The sequence below is a fragment of the Ornithorhynchus anatinus genome, chromosome 7 (assembly GCF_004115215.2).
Source record: "Ornithorhynchus anatinus isolate Pmale09 chromosome 7, mOrnAna1.pri.v4, whole genome shotgun sequence".
In the NCBI taxonomy this organism is placed as follows: domain Eukaryota; kingdom Metazoa; phylum Chordata; class Mammalia; order Monotremata; family Ornithorhynchidae; genus Ornithorhynchus; species Ornithorhynchus anatinus.
Genome location: NC_041734.1, coordinates 15,182,343 through 15,206,108, shown reverse-complemented (window position 1 = coordinate 15,206,108; position 23,766 = coordinate 15,182,343). Strand labels below are relative to the sequence as shown.

The following is a 23,766-nucleotide window of genomic DNA, read 5'->3' as shown; positions in this document are numbered from 1 at the left end:
CGATCCCATTCCAGCATATACCTACTTTGAATATGAGAAGCAGCATGGCTAAGTAGAAAGAGCACAAGCTTGGGAGTCAAAGGACATGGGTTCTAATCCCAGCTCTGCCACTTGTCTGCTGTGTGACCTTGGGCAAGCCATTTAACTTCTCTGCCCCTCAGTTACCTCATCTGGAAAATGGGGATTAAGACTGTGAGCCCCATGTGGGACAACTGATCACCTTGTATCTACCCCAGCACTTAAAACAGTGCTTGGCACATAGTGAGCACTTAACAAATACCACAATAATTATTATTATATCCCAGATTTTTACCCCTGGCACCCTAATTTTGTAAAAAGAGAGACTGAATGGCCAACAAGATGCTAGAGATTATTTTTTTTTCTTTTGGATCATCAGCAACAAACAAAACATACCCGAAGGGATATTGCCCAAATACTCCTAAGGATACACTGATACTTTCTCATAAACACATGTAGAAACGTTTAGGAATCGGAAAATTTTTGGAAGAAACCTTTCCTGTAATTATTTTTAACAACTTCTCCTTCTCTAGGCACAACAGCTTTGCTTCTAAGGGTTCATCTCTATCCCTTTTTCCTGTAGCAACATAAACCATTCCAATACTTTTTGTAGAAAATTCATTAAACACATTTATTTTTTCACTATGAATTATGCCGAAAACTCATTTGTCTCCAGCACTGCCAGATGTGAGTTGACAACAATAACACCTTCCAGTCTAATGAATAGGAAACAGGAGGAGGCAGCCAAGCAGCAAACCAAAGCACCATGGAGAACATTCCACTCTAATGGGTAAAAACCCAGAAAAGAAACTACATAAAGGCTATAAGAAGGAAGAATATCACATTCTACCACTTCTTGTGCCGACATGAAAGATAACAAAAAGCAGTTGCTGTATGAAAACACTCAAAATTCTGGGTAGGTTGCCAGGAGACCAGGGCAGGGCAGGATGTAATCCACTGAATCCAGTTCTCTGTGGATGGTTGAGAGAACAATCCCCCTGCAAGCTGGGAAGCAGCATGGCATAGTGGATAGAGCACGGGTCTGGGAGTCAGAAGGTCATGAGTTCTAATCCTGGCTCTGCCACTTGTCTTCTGTGTGATCTTGGGTGAGTCATTTCACTTCTCAGTACCTCAGTTACCTCATCTGTAAAAATGGGGATTGAGACTGTGGGCCTATGTGGGACAGGGACTTCATCCAACTCGATTTGCTTGCACCCATCCCAGCTCTTAGTACAATGTCTTAAACATAGTAAGTGCCTAAATACCATCATTATTATTATCATTATTATTTACTCAACCGAGTTGGTGAGACTCACTATGTACCCCTCATCTTGCCTACTGCCTCTCACCTAGGGATTTCCTAAGCAAAAAGTGCTCTGTATTTCCAATATCTGTGGTCGGAAAATAGATCAATCAATCAATCAGTAGTATTTACTGAGTGCTAACTGGGTACAGAGCACTGTATTAAGCATTTCAGAGAGTACAATATGATAGAGTTGGTAGACACATTCCCTGCCCACAATAAGCTGAGTCTAAAGGAGATTGGCGTAGTTTTTGAAATAATTCAATTACTGATAAAGAGAAAAGGCTCCTGGAGGTTGCTGAAAAACCGAATTGATGGAGCAATCACTTTTGAAAATGCACCCTGTTTCTTTGACAGGTGGGTTTTAGACACTGCTCTCAGCTCAGAGGCCAATCAATCAATCATATTTATTGAGCACCTACTGTGGGCAGAGCAGTGTACTAGACATTTGGGAGAGTACAATACAACGATATAACAGACACATTACCTGGCCACAGCGAGCTTACAGTCTAGAGAGGGAGGCAGACATTAATATAAATATATTCCAGATATGTACATAAGTGTTGTGGGGCTCAGGGATGGGGGAAGAAAATAAAGGGAGCAAGTCAGGGCGATTGAGAAGGGAGTGGGAATAGAGGAAATGAGGGCTTAGTCAGGAAAGGACTCTTGGAGGAGATGTGACTTCAATAAGGCTTTCAAGGTAAGGAGAGTAACTGTCTGTTGGATATGAAAAGGGAGATAATAATGATGGTATTTGTTAAGCACTTAGTATATGCCAAGCACTGTTCTAAGCGCTAGGGGAGATACAAGGTTATCAGGTTGTACCAGATGGGGCTCACAGTCTTAATCTTCATTTTCCAGATGAGGTAACTGAGGCATAGGGAAGTTAAGTGACTTGCCCAAGGTCACACAGCTGACAAGTGGTGGAGCCGGGATTAGAACCCAGGACCGCTGACTCCCAAGCCCGTGCTCTTTCCACTAAACCACACTGATCCTTTTAATCTTGCTTTTTGATGAAAGGATCTGGATGCTAGGTTTAGAATACATTTTTGATCCTTCGGGAACATCTTTACACTCAATAGCTATGAGCCTGAAACAGTTTTTTCTGGAGCTGCTACATGACAATTCCTGTTCCCTGGAAGCCCCCACCCAGGAGGTCACACAGAAACTTGAGAACCGTTTTACAGAGAGAGCCCACAGCTGTGAATGATGATAAGTTTGAAGAAAACTGCGGTATTAACCTGAACCAGGAATCCTCTTTACCCTGCCAACTTTCTTCACTGGCGCTATGGAAATGAATGCCTTCATGGAATTCCATTGCCTAGGCACTACACTGTCCGCCATGCCACAGTAGGCAGTAAATTAAAAAAAATAAAAGATGGCCAGCATACCCTTTCAATGACTGTCAAGTAGACTGTGGTGCCAACATGACATGAGGCTTCAGACAACACTGAAGGTCTACACGTCCCTTACATAGCTATGAACTTTAACTTGGACTCACCTCCCAAATGCCTTTTGGAAAATAGAAACTTCCTTCTCTAGTAAAATAATGGAATTATTGCAGGAACAAAAAGTTGGGAAAATATCAAACATTGTTGAATACAATAGGACTATGATGAAGCAGACTCTTTTGCCTTGTTGAGTATGAATTGAGAGGGGTGAAGGAGAGGAAACTAAAAACTTAAAGAAGCCTATGCCCTAATTCAGGTTCTTAACATATTTTTCTCCTTCTTAACCATGGGCAGGGGAGAGAAAGAGAGAGAGAAGAGAGAGAGAGAGAGAGAGAGAGCCAGTACCCTCTCCAATAGCAAGAAAACTCAAAAAAGGGGAATTACTGTATTTTCTGGATCACAGTGCAAATGTGCAAAGAAATTTAATCATGAGTATTACCTTTTGCTGGTCTCTAGCAGCTGATTCCAATTTCAACCTTTTATCATAGAGATTCAAAGTGTGGTCTTTTTCTGATAAGAAAGTTTTCTGAAGCCTCTGATACTCTTGAGCCAGGCGAAGATTTTCTGTCATAGCATCTTCTTGTGCTATCTGGAAATTAGATAGGAACTAATTAAAGTCACAACTCTTTGAATTTTGTAAATATCTAGGGATGTATTCGCCAACAGTAAAAAGGGTTCATACAAAATCCATGTAGATGAAAACTGTAGTCCCCGTATCAGAACACAGGACTATGTTATTTGTCGACAGCTTTTATTCACATTTGACCATTATAAATAACCTTATATTCACATTTCATACTGTATGTAGTTTTGGTTGCCACCTGTTTGGAAAAATAGGCCTATCCCAATCTTTCCATATACTATGCGTATGTAAATATAAAATCGCAAACACATCAAGTCCTTTCCTGTCCTTCATTTTCAAAGATGTCATTAGTGACTGTAAGATCCTATCTGTGCATGAAGGTGTGGCTGAAAAGAGCCACGCCTGACTGCCAATCCATTCCACACTGTGTGCATGTAAAAGGTGTCCTTTGCCATGCTGAGTCATTTGCTACTTGCAGGAAGGACAAAACAAAGGTGGAAGAGGTAGAGAGTAGTGAAACCAGAATGCTCGGGGAAATGGTATGAGGACAGACGTCAAAAATTAAAACTCTGGCCTGGAAATCAAAGGTCGATAAGTGAATGTGATTTGAGTTTGTAGTCTGAACGGATGGACGGAATGAAAATGGCACTGGGTCCACCGTTCTCTACACCATTAGAGTAAGACAACATTATTTAGAGTGGCCGGTTCAAAACAAATTTCTGTCCATAAGTACTTATGCTAAACAAAAATCAGTAGTTTGAGGAGGATTTCGATGAATTCTTGGATAAGACGTCCATAAATACATTGGCAGAAGAAAGAGTTGGGAAATAGGATTGGCCATCTTAATGTTCCTTCAATAGCCCATTGGTGTCTCTGTAAGACAGAATACCGGTCTCTTTCAGCCGAGGATCATTTATGTCCTTTTGTTTTTATGGGTGATAACATGCCTCTTCACAAGATGATTCATTGCTTTTTAAGAAATAATCATTAGTAATAATCATTAATATGGTAGTAATCTTTGTGACAATGATTGTGAACAAAAACATCTGGATTGATTTTTTTTTCCAATTTGATATTAGGAGGCACCATATCAATTGTCTCCACTAAAGTTAGGCTTCATTAAGTTTTTAGTTTCCTTTCCTTCACTCTCTCATATTGTACCAAGGCAAAGCATCAAAAGGAATCAAACTGCTTCCTCCTTAGAATCTTCTTGTATTCTATAATGTCTGATATTAACCCAGCTTTTTGTTTTTGAGATCATTCCATTATTTTACCAGAGAAAGAAGTTTCTATTTGCCAAAAGGCAGAGGTAAGTCCTAGTTACAGCTCACATTAAACAATATTTTTACTATATTCTGGTTCCTCCATTTAAAATGATCAGGCAGCAAAAAAAGGGAACCTGGAAAGCCAAACCAAACTGATGTCTCAATCACATATTTACTAAAGCTAAGAAGGCAATGAGAGCCAATGCCTTCAAAATAGCCAAAGGTGGTATACCGATCATAATGAGTTGTTGAAATGCCACCCTTTGGCAGAAGTGCCAATAGGATACCAAACCTTTGCTTCCAATCTACTAGCATCTAATCTTCCTAACTATGGTAATAGTGATGAATGCACTTGGATATCTACCCTTAATTCACTCTACCTTCAGCCCACTTCACTTATATACCTATCTGTAATTTGTGTATTTATATTTTTGTGTCTCCCCCTCTAGATTGTAAACTCCTTGTGGAGGCGAACGTGTCTACCAGCTCTTTTATATCGTACTCTCCTAAGTGCTTAGTACAGTGCTCTGCGGTACAGCATGTGCTCAGTAAATTTGATTGATTGAATGCAAACTCACACTCCAGAATTTCAGAACCAGTCAGTATCTTTTTGTCATCATAATAGCTCTAAAGAGTTGCTTGGTATGGAATACCTTTGTGCTTGCAAAGACTGGTAAAATATCCTGGTCTCTTAGAACTTGTCAACATATATATGGAACCTCATTATTCTGCATCTAACCCAGCATTTGGTACAGTGCTTGACACAGAGTAAATGCTTAGAAAAAATCACAGTTATGATCATCATCACTATTAGCATTAGGCACAGTGCCTTTTCTTGATCTAAACTGATGCTCCACGAGCCTTGCTTCACATTTCTGCCCATTCATCCCCTGGTACCATTACAATATCTAATTCTGCTTCAGAAAACTCCTGGAATATGTGGTGCTTAAAATGAGTGGAATCTAGTTTTGTTCAGGCTGCCTAGGTTTAGATTAACACAGCAAATTTTACCCTGACTGCAGATCAATCAGTTAGCCTGGGATACCCAGCTCCCAATACCCTAGTACAATCATAGTAGTAAACTTTTACCCAACATGTGAAATTTCTACTCTCCAGACCACTCTCTCCCCATTTTCCCCACCCCATAAAAACCCACTCATGCTGAAGAGGTGTTTGGGAGCACCCGGAGATGTCATCTAGAAGCAGAGGAGAAGGATAGTGAGAAGGAAGTCTAGTACAACATAAACACTAAATGTCACCACAGACACAGGAACCGATTATAAATCAAAGTTCTTTTGAGTGTTTATAAAGACTTCAAATGCTTCAAAAGCACTCACTTCAACTCAGGGGCACTTCATAGGGAACATAAATGCCTTAAACTAGGGGCCAATGCTTTCAAGTAATTTGCCACAACTCTGTCAATATGGCAGGAACTGACAAAATGGCATCCTTTATTGGATGGATCTTTGGGGCAACATGTTCTGTGGGATATGTCAGCATCTACTCCGTGTACAGACCTGATCAAATCACTGTGTTCTCAGATTCTATACATCAGTTACTACAAAAAGCATGCACTCTCTTCTGTGGTACAAATCTGTAAGAATGATGTGTGTTGATGCCTTGAAGCCTCAGAGGAACACATAACTGTTCAAACTCTCTCAGGGCCCACTTTCTTGTCTGTGCTGCCATGGAGACAAGTTTTTTGTCCAACACCAATTCTCTAATAGAATCTTATAAGGAAAATTCCTGGTTTAAAAAAATGAACAATGACAAGGACAGAATCACCTGAGCTTGCTATTTGTTTCTTCTACCTTGTCAGTGAGGAATCTCACAAACTACACCTGTCTGCTATATCTTTCATCCAAAAACTGACGTACTACCAATTGTATAGTTAAAAATTCCCAAACCAAGCTTTCAACCCCGACCTCCTGTAATTCCTCTTATTTTGGATCTACACCTATTTGATGGTCCTTCTTCATGGACACCCCTAACTTTCCTCCTCTACTGAAGTCCCTTGCTACCTCCAAGATGAGGAGCAGTGTGGCCTAGTGCAGGCCTCGGAGTCAGCATGACCTCCTGGATAGAGCACGGGCCTGGGGGTCAGAGGACCTGGATTCTAGTCCTAAATCCACCACTTATCTGCTGTGTGACCCTGGGCAAATCATTTCACTTCTCGGTGCCTCAGTTATCTCATCTGGAAAATGGGGATTAAGATTGTGAGCCCTATGTTAGAAATGGGCTGTGTCCAAACCTTGTATTTACCCCAGCACTCAGTACAGTGCCTGTTACACAGTAAGCGCTTAACAAATACCACATTTATTATTATCATTACTATTCTCTGTGCCTCAGTTATCTCATCTGTAAAATGAGGATTAAAACTGTAAGTCCTATGTAAAAGATAGACTGTCTCCAACCTGATTAACTTGTATCTACCCCAGCACTTAGTACAGTGCCTGGCAGATAGTAGGTGCTTAACAAATACCATCATCATCATAATCATCATCAGAGAATCTCAATAGTAATCTCAGATTTGGCACTTGCCTGCTGTGTGATCTTGGGCAAGTCATTTATCTTATCTGTGCCTCAGTTTCCTCATCTGTAAAATGGGGATTTAATACCTGATCCCCCACCTACTTCGACTGTGAACCACATGTGGGACTGGGACTGTGCCTGAACTGATTGACGTATCTACCCCAGTGCTTAGAACAGTGCTTAACACATAGTAAGTGCTAAACAATTATCTTAATCATTATCATTAATGTGGAAGATGATATTGTTTCAGCTCCCTTCCTAGCACAGAATCTCAAATTTTTCTTCGATTTCTCCCTCTGTTCCCTTCTTTCCCACTTCTGCACATTTCAACAGTCAAAAAATTATCTGTCTTCATGTATCTCTTTAGTATCTGTTCTTTCTGAGGCCGAACAAGGCTACAGAGAAATAGCCATTTTGGTTTTAGCCACTTTAGTGTATGATCCATCATCATCATCATCACCTTCACTGTCATCAATCACATCCAATAGTAATCAATCTATTTATTAAGCGCTTTCTGTTTGCAAAGCACTGTACTGAGCACTTCAGACAGAGTATAATACAACAGAGTCAGTAGACATGTTCCTTGCCTATAACAAGCTTACTGTCTAGAATAGGAGACAGACATTAATATAAATCAATTACAGATATTTACATAAGTGTTGTGGGGCTGAGGGAGAGGTAAATAAAGGGAGCAAATCCAAGGGCAAGGGTTATGCAGAAGGGAGTGGGAGGAGAGGAAATGAGGGCTTAGTCAGGGAAGACCTCTTGGAGGAGACATACCATCAATAAAGCTTGAAGAAGAGGAGAGTGATTATCTGTCAGATACGATGAGGGAGAGCATCACACTAGCATTTGAGTGTCTATTATATGTGGGACACTATACCAGATGTTGGGGAAATACAATTAAGAGAAAAGATGTGGCCCTTGTCCTCAAGGATCTTATCAGCTAATGGGACAGAACAGTCTCTTTCTCACAGGAAAGGACATGTACTATTACAGTTGCTCAATACACACTGAACTATAAACTTTTTGAGGGCAGAGATTATGTCTACCCACACTCTCCTACTGTACTCCCCAAACACTTAGTACAATGCCTTACACACAGGAAGTGCTCAAAAAATACCGCCAATTCATTGTGAGTAAAAGCAACAACCTGAAAATCTTTGAGGTTCGTGGATGTTTTTAAGACTGAGTGTTTTGGCCATTTGATACTTTGATTGTCAACTGAAGTAGGAATTGGGAAACTCTGTTGCCACCTTATGCTCTGAATGACTTCACCAGCCATTTCCAATCGGCAGCAGGAGGCTGGATACTGTCCTGGCCTCACAGTCACCTGGCAATCACCCTCTCTGACAGTGAGACCAGAGGTGGCTGCTTTTTCTCTGGCTTTTCACCTACAACCCGGCCTCAGTTATAAGTACTTAAATTACTTCAGCCAGCCTGCAACCTGAAGACAGTAAAGCCCAGAAGGGATCAAGCCTGTCTTCTTAAATAAAAAAAAAAATCCAGAATCCAGCTCTTCACAACACAGTGTGGACTGTTCTATACAACATATATTGGACTCCAAATCATCCCCCCCCCATCACGAGATCAGCCTTTAATATTCTAGAACCAATCAAAGGAGATGGCTGCTTTTGTTTTAGTGGTGTCTTGGGAAAGAATTGACGATAGTTTCCTCTCTGAGCACTCTTCTTGGTTGGAATGGCTTCGGATTGAGAAAGGTTTCCTATTTACTCACAGTTTAATACTATACATTTCTACTTCAGTGGTGGCAAAGGCTGATCAGTTCCAGAAAGGTCAGTTAACGCTAAATAGACCCTTTCTTTGTGTAATTACAAAGAATAATATCTTTGCACTGGTGGCACTTCACATAGAGTGGGTGATGCGGAGAATTAATGTGCTGCCTTGTGGACCCATGGGATCCAAACTTCAATATAATAACCACAACTTATTCTAATTACACAGCTGCAAAAGGTCATCTGGAAAAAAAAGAGTTAAGTTATCAGCTAAGTTCATCGTAAAGTAATGATGCACTACATAAAATAAAAAATGGCAAGAACAGGACCTATAAAGCTTATTACAAGTGAAAACGAGGCATTCGAACTGAACTGAGGCTCCCAGGTTACCATTTTCACATAAATTAGGTAACCTCAGACCATTTCTCAAACAAAAATAAACAGAAACATTTGATCTTTCCTAGTTCTCTTTCTGCCCTTTATATTTTAGGATGGAAGCTTCCAGGTTTCTTTCTTTCTTCCTTTCTCTTTCTTTTCTCTTTTCTTTCTCTCTCTCTCTCATATTTTAGGAGGTAAGCAAATATTTCTGGACTCCCAAGGCCCAGGACCTGAAAGGAAGCAATTAATCAATCGTATTTCAGCACTTACTGTGTAAAGAGCACTTCGGAGATAACTAACAATATGACAGACTTGGTAGACACGTTCCCTGCCCACAACAACCTTATAGTCTAGAAGGTCTGGTCTTCAGGTCAGTTAAGATATTACAAAATACAGGCAATCTGAACTGTAGCCCAAATAGTTCTGATGGACATTAGGGACACCATTCCAATGACATTGCTGAGTAAGGTAAGGGTTAAGAAGATCCTTATGACTTGGCTGTTATCTGATTCCTACATAATTGCATATGGAGGGATGCTAATTTGCTTGATTATGGTAAAACAATAATAATAATAATGATGATATTTGTTAAGCAATTACTACATGCCAAGCACTTTTCTAAGCACTTGGGAAGATACAAGGGAATCGGATTGCCCCTTGCGGGGCTCACAGTCTTCATCCCCATTTTACAAATGAGGGAGCTGAGGCACAGACAAGTGAAGTGATTTGCCCAAGGTCACATGGCAGACAGGTGATGGAGCTGGCATTTGAGCCATGTCCTCTGGCTTCCAAGCCTGGGCCATTTCCACTAAGCCACGCTGCTTCCCCAAAAGTGATCATAGGTACCCTAATATGGCTATGAGCAGCTATATTTTAATTCCATTCCTATGTTGCAAATAGAGTTTTACAATAAAATGACAGATATCTTACCAGATCCTGAAAACCAAACCATCTAGCAGACAGTCTCACTGATCATCATCATCATAACCCTCTTCAGAATTCATTAAACACCTGCTGGGTGAAGAGCACTAAACTAAGGGCCTGGGAGCAAACAATGAAAGTAGAACTGCTCCTCCCCACGAGTTACATCAAATTGAATGAATGCACTAATAATTGAAAACACATGAAATTAGGGAGGTCTTTGTGCTTTCCAAGGACATGTCTCTCCCTGAGGTAGGTCAAACTATTTCAAAAGAGAATCCAGTATACGTCTGTGGGACAAGTTGCATTTTTCAGGCCTTCTCTAGTTCCAGCCTGGAACTCCCTCCCCTTCCATATATGTCAGACCACCACTCGCCCCACCTTCAAAGCCTCATTAAAAGCACGCCTCCTCTAAGAGGCCTGCCCTGAGTAGCCCTCCTTTCCCCGGCTCCCTCTCCCTTCTGCATTATTCATTTATTCATTCAATCGTATTTACTGAGCACTAACTGTGTGCAGAGCATTGTACTAAGCTCTTGAGAGGGAACAAATACAACAATGAACGTATCACCTATACACTTGGATATGTGCCCCTTGGTAATTTGATATGCAAACCACCCTTGGCCTCACTGCGCTTACGTACATATCCATCAAATGCTTAGTACAGTGCTTTGCACATAATAAGTGCTAAATAAATACAATTGAATGAATGAAAATCTACAAATTATTTATTTATATTAATGTCTGTCTCCCAATTTAGACTGCTAACTCTCTGAGTGTGGGGAACGTGACTATCAATTCTGTTGTACTCTCCCAAGTGCTTAGTACAGTGTTCTGCACTTGGTAAATGCTCAAAAAATCCCACTGATTGATTGGCAGTCAGGGGGCAGCCCCTAACCCTGCCCCTGACCAACATCAGGCAAAATGTCCCCCAGCTCCCATAGAATCCTAAATTTCCAGCTTCCTGAGGGTGGGATGTTCGATACTAGTCTGAAGGCATTTTCTTTGAAACAATATACCTATATGCATATAGCTAAGAAAGGGTGAACAGAAGGCTCTCCAGGAAAATGACTATATTTGGCTTTATTTTCATTAACAAAATTATGTTCTTTTAATCCCCTCACAGACCGTTTGAATGAATGGACTTCTAGTAATGTGCATGGCTGACACCCGGTGGTCTTTCCTATCGAGAAAAACTCACAATTCATTTTGTATAACTTGAAAACATAGGTATTTGTTCATTTACATTTTTACTGTGAAAAATAATAATAAGGTTTCCAGCTCTTTAAATCCTAGTTTGCAAAGGCATTTCACTGTATAATCTCTCTGTGTTGTATTCCAGTTCACTCGCAGGTTTTCCTTGGAAGACTAACAGAAATCTAAACTGCCTGCTTTGCTGCTTTTATACACTTTGCTAAGCTATGTTCCCACAACTCAGGAGATTAAATTAAAAAAAAAAAGTAAGTCAGTTTTACATAACCTAGCTACAGTATATTTTTAAGTTTTAGTTGGAAACCTTGAAGATGTGAGATTAATATGAACAATTTAGGACAAATGTTCACTGCAAATATAAAGGGACAATTTCCATCCTCAATCAACTACAGTCGGACATTCATGAAGTTACCAGCTCCTAATTACAAGTCCAAATAGCCTTGCATATCATTTACAATGGAAACTATGCATCCCAAGAAAGCCAGCTTGCTGACCATCCTTCCAGTATTTCACCTTCTTGTACCCGTTGCCCTGGGCCCTCAACAGGACAAGAACATGGACTGAACTGCTCCTTTGGACCATAGCTTATGGTAGAAATGTTGCCATCAATCAATCAGTGGTACTTATTGAGTGCTTACTATGTGTAGAGTGTTGTACCAATACAACAGAAATGGCCATGTGACCAAACTCAATGCTAAGAATATCTAGAATTTGGCCATTCTGACCATCAACCCATCCAAGTGTCTGACCTCTCTTACCCAGACTGTCAGCCCCATGTGGGACAGGGAATGTGCCTGAACTGTTTAATCCTGGCACGGGATTTAGCCCATAGTAATAACATAATATATTCCATATCTATCTATAAACAACACTGGTCAAGTGGTACCATTGAGAACTAATATGGCTTAGTGGATAGACCATGGGTCTGGGAGTCAGAAGGACCTGGGTTCTAATTCCGACTCTGCCACACATCTGTTGTGTGACCTTGAGCAAGTCACTTAACTTCTCTGGGCCTCAGTTATCTTATCTGAAAAATCTTATCTGGGAGTCCCATGTGGGACAGGAACTGTGCCCAACCTGATTAACTTGTTTCTATCCCTGTGCTTAGGACACTGCTTGGCACAGAGTAAGCATGTTGCAAGTACCCTAATTGTTATTATTACCACTTCCAGAGGCATGATACTAGATCTTACTCCCCCTGATTGAAATGCCCTCCTCAACCCAATTCCCTACTATTGTACTCTCCTGCTCTGCCCATAGTACTTGATAAGTACCTCTGACTGAATGATTCCCTCAGTCCAGCAAAAACTCTCGGCTCACCTACCGAATAAACCTTTTGTGGAGAAGCTCCCCCTTGTTCTAGTTAATCCAATCACTCCACCCAAACGCCTATATCCTTCATCCTATACACCTCCCTGGATAAATAGCCCATGTAACTATGACTATAAAGTTGTACCGATCATCTATCCTTCCTACCTCCTCAAATAATGAGCTCTCATATATGTGACTATAAAGCTGTACTAGAGTTGATCATGTTTTACCTGACTTGTATGTATTTATGCTTTTGCTGTCTGTAAACTCTTCATGGGTCTGGGCCATGTCGACTACATTTGTCACCCAACAGCGCTTAGTTCTGGAACACTGGGCGTTCAATAAATGTTGCCGACTGTTTATCCACAGAATTAACAGTTTGGAATGCACTTCCTTTGCCTGGTCTAATGTCTGTAAATTTCTCATCAACTCTTGCTTATCCCACGATAGCTCTCCAAAAAAAGATAAAGGCAGCTAATGTTATGGCCTTGGGCTAGTGTATTAAGCTGCAAATGGGAGCTTGGAGATGATGGGCACATTTTGGTGCTTCTGGTTCCTGCAGAGGTATAGCCACATCACCGAGAGGGTCCATTTAGTTACCCAGTTATTACTAGGTGCAGATCTTCCACAAAAAGGATAAAGGCATAAACAGACAAAATCTGCAACTTGGGGTGAAAAATAACAAAACAATAAAAATGATCCATCATCAATCAGTGGATCATGGGATGCTTTGTGGCCTAGTGGACAAAGAAGGGCCTGGTTTGAATTCCAGCTCTGTCACTTGCTTGCTGTCTGACCTTGGGCAAGTCACTTCACTTCTCTGTGCCTCAGTTACCTCACCTGCCCCCTCTAGACTGTAAGCTCACTATGGGCAGGAAATGTGTCTGCAAATTCTGTTGTCTTGTACTCTCCCAAGTGCTTACTACAGTACTCTGCACATAGTAAGCACTGAATAAATACCATTGATTGAGTGATTTATTGGAAAATGAGGATTAAGACTAGAGCCCCTTATGGGACATGGACTGTGTCTCACCTAATTCTCTTGTTTCTACCTGAGTGTTTGGTACAGTGCCTGATCCATAGCATGCACTTAAATATCATAAAAAAAAATCAATCTATAGTTCTTATTGAGTGTTTAATGTGTGCAGAGCACTGGGAGAATACAATGGGATTGGCAAATAATCCCTGCCCGCAAGGGGGTTACAATCAAAAGGGGAGCCTGACATTAAAATAAATTGCAACGAGTGGGTTGGGAGAGAAAAAGGATAAATACGTGCTATGGGGGTAGGTGCAGAGGAAGTATCAAAATGTTCAAAGAGATATGGATCCAAGTGCACGGATGGTACAGAACTGGGAGACAAATAGGGTGGGGAGATGAGACGTTAGTCAGGGAAGGCTTCCTGGAGTAGATATGATTTTGTAAGGATGTGAAGATGGGGAGAGTGGCGGTAGTTTGTTGGTCATGAAGAGGGAAGGAGTTCCAGGAAGGATATGGTCAGCAGGGAGGGAGACAAGAGCAAGGCAGAGTGAGTAGATGGGGTTAAAGAAGCAGAGTGTGAGTGCTGAGTTGTAGTGGGAGAGGAGCGTGGTTAGATAGGAAGGGGTGAGCTGATTAAGTGCTTTAAAGCTGATGGTGAGGAGTTTCTGTTTGAAGTGGAGCTGGATAGGCAATCATTGGAGGTCCTTGAGGAATGGGAAAACTTGCACAGATAAATATTTTTAAAAAATGATCCAGGCAGCAGAGTGAAGTATGGAATGAAGAAGGGAGAGGTTGGATACATACATGGAATCAGATTTGTCCAAGGAAAGCTCACACAGCTCATCAGAGAATGCTGTTTCCAACTTGAAAACTAATTCAGAGGCAAGATGCTATATTCAATAAAAAAACTGATCATAAGCAGTCTTCACCTACAGTCCCAATGTATTTACTTCTTAAATAGAGGCAGCTGAGTTCTGCTGAATTTTACTGAAACATTTGAGTTTCTGTTAACACTGATATGGTTGCAGTGATTTCATCCAAGTTTAATGGATTATCTTCTGTGCTAGTAAGGTGCATATTAGAACCATCCATGAGCAAAGTGCAGTTCCTGAAGAAAATTGATTTCACCTGATAGTTTCACATTAGATTCCTCATCATAGTAATCACCCTTGGTTTAGTTGTGGTATTATGGCTATTTTGTGGTAAGTGAATAGTTTATACCAGTTAAAATATTTTGTAGAAATTACTCATCTCAAATTCATTGCTCCTTCAAGAAATCTTTCAATAATGTGAAGGAGAATAAATATAAGGGAAACAAGAGTAACATTTAACAGAGAACCAAATCTGTTTAATCTTTTCTCTCATATATATGAGTTAGCAGTATAGCCTAGTGGGAAGAACACAGGATTGGGAGTCAGGAGACATGCATTCAGGTCTGCCACTTGCCTGCTATATGACCTTGGGCAAGTCACTTGACATCTCTGTGCCTCCATTTCCTCATTTGTAAAATGGGGATTAAATCCTCTACACTGTCTACATTGTGAGGTCTTTGTGGGCAGAGAATGTGTCTGTTATACTGTTGTATTGGAGAGCTTAGTATAGCGCTCTGCACCCAGGAAACAATAAGTACAACTGACTGACTGACCTCAGCGTTCACTTAAATTGGATCCAATGGGCAGAGAGACTGGACTTAGACAACTGCAGCTTCAGCAATTTCTTTTAATGGTATTCGTTAAGTGCTTATTATGTGCCAGGTACTAAGCACTGGGGTAGATATAAGTTAAGCAGGTTGGACACAACCCCTGTCCCACATGGCCTACAGTCTTAATCCCCATTTTACAGATGACAGAACTGAGGCTCAGAGAATAATAATTATCATAACTGTAAAGTGCTTACTATGGGCCAGGTACCATTCTAAGCGCTGGCACAGATTCAAGATAAGTGGGTTGGAGACAATTCCTGTCCCACACAGGGCTCACAGTCTTCATCCCCATTTTCCAGAAGAGGTAACTGAAGCACAGAGAAGTTAAGGGAGTTGCCCAAAGTTACACAGTAGACGAGTGGCAAAGCCGAGATGAGAACCCTGGTCCTTCTGACTCCTAGGCCCATGCACCATCCATTAGGCCACACTGCTTCTCTTTCAAGTTATCAAGGAGTCAGTACGGAAAAGCCTGATGGAGATGGGAGTCAGGACAGGGTCGACTGGGGGAGAGGTGATGGGGAAAGAGAGGGATAATGGCAATGCATTAACAGGAAAGAGAAAGAGGAAAAATTCTACTGAACTGTGGTATTTGTCTTAATCAATCAATCAGTGGTATTTATTCAGTGCTCACTATATGCAGAGTGTTGTACTAAGTTCTTGGGAGAGTACAACAGAATAGGCAGACACATTCTCTGCCCACAGTGAGTTTACAGCCTAGAATGGAGATGCACATTCATATGGATAATTTAAAATATATATTATAATGATATGTACATAAGTGCTGTGGAGTTAAGGGTGGGGCGAATATCAAATGCCCAAAGATCACACATCCAAGGCACAGAAGACACAAAAGGAAGAGGGAACCATGAGCTTGTGGTGGGCAGGGAATGTATCCTTTCACACTCTTCCAAGTGCTTAGTAATAATAATAATGTTGGTATTTGTTAAGCGCTTACTATGTGCCGAGCACTGTTCTAAGCGCTGGGGTAGACATAGGGGAATCAGGTTGTCCCACGTGGGGCTCACAGTCTTAATCCCCATTTTACAGATGAGGGAACTGAGGCACAGAGAAGTGAAGTGACTTGCCCACAGTCACACAGCCAACAAGTGGCAGAGCTGGGATTCGAACTCATGAGCCCTGACTCCAAAGCCCGTGTTCTTTCCACTGAGCCACGCTGCTTCTTCAACAGCGTCGGCATCGGGCGCCTGAACCTGGCGTTCGGTTCATCCCGCAGGGCCAGTTCTGCTTACCAAAAGTGGCCCACTGGGCACTGCTCTGTACACAGTAAGCGCTCAGTGAGTACGTTTGAATGAATGAGTGGATAAAGGGCTGAATTGGGTAAGGCCTCTTGGAGGAGATATGCTTTCAATTAAGGCTTTGAAGGTGGGGACGTGGTGTTCTGGTGTACATGAAGTGGGGAAGGAGTTCTCCGGCTCAAATCTCATGAATAAAAGGAAAACTTCCAAAGAAAACACATTATTAATAGCTGTAAAGTAGTAGCTTCTTTGTTGATTATATCAGTGTTCAAATTCTGGTTTCACTGGTACTGGTGGTTCAGGTTGAATAAAGTTCTGTATGAATTAGAGAGCCTTCAGAATTGGAATGGAAGTATTCAATTCTATTAGAGACTTTATCTTTGCTAGAGAAATAAAAAATCCTCTACTACTGTTAAAATCCTGCTTTCATATTTCTTGCAACTGCTCTGAGATCTCCCTCTACTCATTCATTTCAGAGCTGTCAGTTAGTTCGGCAGTGGCACAGTAATTGTGCTTGTTCTTCATTAAAGTGGCAGCTTGATCCAGCCTGCTCTCTCTTTTCCTGTCAGACGTAGTTACTACAACTAAGTTTCAAGGATAGTGATGGACACAGTATCTACATTTTGGTGTTTTCACAAGCCTAGGCCTGGCTAGAAATTTCCATTTTACGTGTTTTTTTGCCTACTCAGATTTTACAATTTTTCACAGGCAATATTTCTCCAAAAATGCTCAGCATAATCAAGAAGGACACAAAGAAACATAATAAACAACAGTTTTGACATAATACAATACTGGACACTGTTCTGATCACACCAACACAGAGCTGCAGAAGACATAGAACAGGGCAACCAAGATGATCAGGGAGATGAAGAAGTTTCTATTAGAGGATGGAGTAAAAAGATTAGCCCTCTTCAGTTTAGAGTTGAAGGCGGTGAAGAGCCATGATGGAAGTTTACAAAATCATAAAAGGTGTAGACTATAAACTCGCTGCAGGCAGGGAACGTGCCTAACCAACTCTTGTATTCTCCCAAGAACTTAGAATAGCGCTTTGCACAAGTAACTACCGTTAATGATGACAGGGTAATTACCAAGTTGCTCACTGAATCTCACAACTCCAGGGACCATTGAAGCTTGAATGTAATAGATGCCTAACAAATAAGACAAAACATTTCTTCACCAAGTGGGTGGAAGTTATGGGCTTCTTTATCACCAAATGTTTTGCAGGCCAAAAATATCAGTAAATTCAGGGGGAGTTTAGACAAATTAATCAATCATTTAAGACAGTGTTTCACATTTGGAAGGCACTTAACACCATTATTATTATTAATAGTAATGTCATTTGTTAAGCGCTTACTATGTGCCAAGCACAGTTCTAAGTGCTGGGGTAGATACAAAGTCATCAGGTTGTTCCACATGGTGCTCACAGTCTTGATCCCCATTTTACAGATAAGGTAACTGAGGCACAGAGAAGTTAAGTGACTTGCCCAAAGTCATGCAGCTGACAAGTGGTGGAGCCATGATTAGCACCCAAAACTCTGACTTTCAAGCCTGCGCTCTTTCCACTAAGCCATGCTGCTTCACCGATGAGAAGTATTATTTAAAATATATGTACTTGTACATACAAACCAGATATTAAGACACTTCAGCCTGTTTAAACCTAGTTCAATTTAATCAAAAGTCCATTTTCTTGTGAAAGATGGGTTGGAGGCTGAATTTTCTTTATTTTGCAGGTTAGGTTGCTCTGTCACTTCACTAGGATAAGTAGCGCTGGAAGTCTATGGGTGGTTTATGTTTTCTTTGGAGAGAAAGTGATCAGCTCAGCAGTACAACAGTGTACAAAAGCAGATTCCCATTGAATATCTACTTGCAAGTTTCACTTTGTTAGCTTTCATAGCCTGTTAGCTTTAATGTCAGGTTCATCATATGAACTGGGGGAACAAGATCAGCACTTGGGCTCCAAACATCTTCCCCATTATCATCGCTCCGTTTACTTTGGTGATTATTCTATACCCTAGCACGCTTACTTATGGCCAGGACAAACAGAAGTTGGTAGGGAATTTCTCTATTTTCCCCCAAAAGAAAACATGAATATCAAATGAAAACCGTGTAAAAGGCACACCCATTTGTACAATGAGCCTAATCCACAGGCCTAAGGAGACAATGACAAGGCCTTTCTCCTTCTGTTAAAGCAATCCAAATTCACCACGGAAGCAACAAAATACACTGGACCCCTTGCCAAGTAACAAATATGGGAACCCTAGACCCAAATTACAACTTGAAAATAGGGATATTTTCCTTGGACAATCTAGAGATTACTGAATATTTAACCCCCAAATATGAAGAAACTACCCCAATAAAAATCTCCTATAGATAGGACAGTGTGTCCCAAAGTATGTTCTGGTTTCCTGGATGACTGCACATTCATTTAACTTGACTCTTTTCCATGAAAGGCAATGTATCCACTAATCTAAGTGAGAGTACACTCAAATGTATGATCAGGAAAGAGGACATCCACTTTTGAAGGACACCAAAAGACTTCACTTAACCAAATTATAGTCTGTTGTTGGAAAGAGGGTTCCAGAATTTGAAAATAGTTACAACTAGGTTAAATCTGACCAGAAAACGGTCAATCAGAAATTCACAAAAAGACACTCAGAATTCAAGACAAAGAGTTCAATTCTGCTTAACTTGAAAATTCAGCATCTGGCCTGTGTCGTCTTCACTGATTAAAATAATAGCAATAGAATAGCATCTGCAATCACACTGCTTAGGATAAAATTACAAGGGCTATCAATCTTGAAGCTTCGGGGCATACGCTGATCACCAGCTGGGGTGAGAAAGAAATTTCTACCTATTGTGTAGTACTGCAAAATTAGGTACATTATATGTGTTTTACTCCCTCTGAAACATCTGGCACTGGCCACTGTCAGACAAGCTATTGAACTACATGGAGTATTGGTTAATTCCATTATGGAAATTTCTACTGTTGCTAATAAAGACAATACCGAAGGAGCTATAGGAGGCTTTTAAAGGGCTACCAAGTCTATCATCTCGAGGTCATTGATTCAAATTTTAATCAGGTTCGTAGCGTTCAAGGTTCATAACTCCTACAGATGGCAGGTAGAGCATGAGAAATTCATAAGAGTTCAAGCTTTCAGTCTCAGTTCATTTCCCACAACACAGAAGTCAAGATTATAACTGGCAGTGTGCTGGCAACTGCAGCACAGAAAGTACAGGGAGAATGGCCGCAGACCTCCAGCTGCCCCTTTACTGACAGGGAAGAGAATTAGAGAAGTGACTGATTATTTGCCAGTATCCTACCGTCCTTAAACCTGAGAGGAAGAATGGGTTTTAGGCTACCCTAAGGGGTTAAAATCTATTTTAGAAGAGAATGTAGGGGATTCATTCATTCATTCAATTGTATTTATTGAGCACTTACTATATGCAGAGCACTGTACTAAGCACTTGGAATGGATGGGATGTCTGAATGGGATGTGATACCAGAAGAAACTATTGGGTACATATGTGCAGAGTCTGTCCCCAGTTTTCCTTACTGGGGAGCTTGCCAAAAAAGTAACCCCAGCACTAGATGATAGCTGAGTGTAGATGTGTTGATTCACAACATTTACAGGCCATCTCTACGATACAACTGGGTTATGTTCCTTAAAAATGTGGTTGTAGTATGAATGGTTGTATCCTGGGATGGGTTTTCCCACAGTTTTACTTGTGATAAATTAGGTTCTGGTGAAGAGCCTCTGTAAATGAAATATGAAATTCCATTTAATGGCATATACCGTAATGATAAATACCACTAATCTATTGGCAAAGCTTAAATAAAATATCCAGCACATAAGATGACATTTTAAATAAAGGAACTGTACTATGAGCTTTATGAGTTTTTGCAGTAGATTGCAGAAGTAGAAGCTTGTTCTCCTGACTGTGGTAGCAGTTTTTGAACTTTAGGAAAGGATTTGTCCAATTTAGTTTGAACAGCATCCTTCTTTTGTTTTAAAGTCCTTAGAACAGTCTAACTCCTAACTTCTGCTCTGCATTTTTGAACACCTCTCTACATTAGGCTTCTCTTCAGTTGCATTTAGAAATCTTTCTGCTTTATTGAAAACAGAATTTTTCATTTCAGGTTTCAACTAGTAGTGGAGAAATCATAACTTCATCTGCCTTGGCATTTGGCAATAATGCATTGGCTTGTCAAAGTTCGGTGAGGTCTTCATTGGAGAATGATTCCGCTGAACAAGTTACAATTAACTACAACACTTTTATCATCCATTTCTAAATTAAACTGCATCACAATCCAACAGCTTCTTTTGTTATCTATTTGGGGGCTTCTTCTATGCCTTGAAACTCAGATCTAAACCAGGCAGGATTTACTCCAAGACTCATTGATTATTGACAATTTAATCTCAGCTCCCTTGAATCTGTTGATATTTTCGGCCTTCAGAATTTCCTGTGGTAGAAAAAGGCCTTGCAGTTCTTTCTGAGTGAAAGAGTATGCTCTCTAGCTAGTCTTGAAATTGCCACTTTTAGGTTTCAATTGATGTATCTTTAACTGCTCACTTTCAGGAGGCACCTTCCCCTCCAATTTTCAAACATGTACATGTAACTCCTTTTGTTAAAAAAAAAAAAAAGACCCCCACTGACCCTTCCAGCTATGGCCCCATCTCTCTCCTGCCACTCCTGTCTAAACTCACTGAGCAAGTTATTTAATCCTATTGACTCTACTTCCTCTCCTCCAGCTCCCTTGTCCACCCTTTGTAATCTGGTTTCCACACCCCTCCACTCCACTGAAATTGCCTTCTCCTAAGTCACCACCAACATTTCTCCTTGGAAAGTCCATTGGACTCTACACTCTACTCCGTCCTAATTTTCCTTGACGGCTCAGCTGCCTTTGATACTGTGGACTACCGCCTTCTCCCGGAAACACTATCGAACCTGGGTTTCACTGACACTGTCCTCTCCTGGTTCTCTGCCTACCTCTCTGGTCATTCCTTTTTGGTCTCTTTCACTGACTCTTCTGGCTCCCACTCCTTAACTGTGGGGTCCTTCAAGACTTGATTCTGAGTCCCCTTCTACTTTCCAGTTACACAACTCTGTTGAGGCACTCATTTGCTCCCACAACTTCAACTTCCATCTCTATGCTGATGATTCCCAAACCTACAGCTCCAACCCTGACCTATCCCTCCCTCTGAAGTCTTGCATTTTCCCCTTCCTATTTGGAAATCCCTACTTAGATCCTTACTTTCTCGCCCACAATTTTGGCATTATTCTTGACTCATCTCTCTTCAACCCACATATTCAGTCAGCCACTAAATCTTGTCAGTTCTATCTCTACAACATCTTAAAAATTTGCTTCTCCCTCTCCATCCAAACTGCTACCATGCCGGTTCAAACACTTGTCATGTCCCATGGAGAAGCAGCGTGGCTTAGTGGAAAGAACACGGGCTTGGGAGTTAGAGGTCGTGGGTTCTAATCCTGCCCCTGCCACTTGTCAGCTGTGTGACTTTGGGCAAGTCACTTCACTTCTCTGTGCCTCAGCTACCTCACCTGTATAATGGGGATTAAGACTGTGAGCCCCACGTGGGACAACCTGATTACCTTGTATTCATTCATTCATTCAATAGCACTTATTGAGCATTTACTATGTGCACAGCGTTGTACTAAGTGCTTGGAATGTACAATTTGGCAACAGATAGAGACAATCCCTGCGCAATGACAGGCTCACAGGCTAAACGGGGGAGACAGACAGCAAAGCAAGACAGAACAAAACAAAACAAGACATCATCAAGATAAATAGAATCATGGAAATATACACCTCATTAACAAAATAAATAGGGTAATAAATAAATACAAATAAGCACAGTACTGAGGGGAGGGGAAGGAGGAAGAGCAGAGGGCTGGCGGGGGGGAAGAGGAGGGGAGGAAGAGGAGGAGCAGAGGGAAAGGGTGGATCAGTCTGGGAAGGCCTCCTGGAAAGGTGAGCTCTCAGTAGGGCTTTGAAGCGGGGAAGAGAGTTAGTTTGGTGGATGTGAGGGGGGAGGGCATCTACCCCAGTGCTTAGAACAGAGGTTGCCATGTAGTAAGTGCTTAACAAATGCCATCATTATCTCCATTACTGCATCAGCCTACTCGCTGACCTCCCTGCCTCTGGCCTCTCCCCTCTCCTGGCCATATTTCACTCTGTTGATTGGATTATTTCATCTAAAAGTCATTCCGATCAGGTGGCCCCACTCTAATTGACCATCCATCTACGGATCAAGCAGAAAACATCATCATCAGATTTAAGGCACTCAGTGTCAGTTCTCTCTTCCTTACTTATCCTGCTTCCTTGTCCATTACAAGCCAGCCTGCACACTTCACTCCACTAATAACACCCAACTCACTGTCTCTGGCACCCATCTTCTACTCCCTGCTCACACCTTCCCTCTTGCCAGTCCATATTGCCACACTTCTCAAGAACCTCAAGCGGTGCCCACCCACCTCCATATCAAACTCCTTGCCATCAGCTTTAAGGCACTTAATCAGCTCTCACTATCCTATCACCTTGCTGATCTCCTACTACAACCCCACCTGCACATTTCACTTTTTTAAAACATGTTATTTGTTAAGCACTACTCTATTTCAAGCACTGCTCTAAGCAGTGGGGTAGCTAAAAGTTTATCAGGTTGGACAGAGTCACTATCCCACATAGGGCTCAAAACTTAAGTAGGAGGGAGTAGGATTTAATTCCACTTTTACAGTGAGGAAACTGAGGCACAGAGATGTTAAGTGAATTGCCAAGGTCACACAGCAAGCAATTGGCAGAGTCAGGATTAGAACCCAGGTTCTCTGTCTCCCAGGCCCATTCTTTCTGCCCTAAGCCATGCTGTTCCTCTAATTCCAACCTACTCACTGTACCTCAATCTCATCTCTCCTGCTGCTGACCCCTTACCCACATCCTCCTCCTTTATATTCATTCAAAAGTATTTATTGAGCACTTATGTGCAGAGCACTGTACTAAGCGCTTGGAATGTACAATTTATATCTGACAGAACACCACTCTCTCCACCTTCAAAGCCTTGTTAAAATCACATCTCCTTTAAGGGTCTTTCCGGACTAAGCCTTCATTTC

The 23,766-nt window shown here is 41.3% G+C and overlaps 1 protein-coding gene across 1 annotated transcript in view; it reads right to left on the bottom strand.

The window, feature by feature from the left end:
- CCDC178 (coiled-coil domain containing 178) overlaps positions 1-23,766 on the bottom strand; it is a 268,023-nt gene that overhangs the window by 90,810 nt on the left and 153,447 nt on the right. Inside the window, exon 19 of the mRNA XM_007667601.3 lies at positions 3,212-3,361. Within this exon, the coding sequence (XP_007665791.2) occupies positions 3,212-3,361 (150 nt within the window). The remainder of the gene's footprint in view (positions 1-3,211; positions 3,362-23,766) is intronic.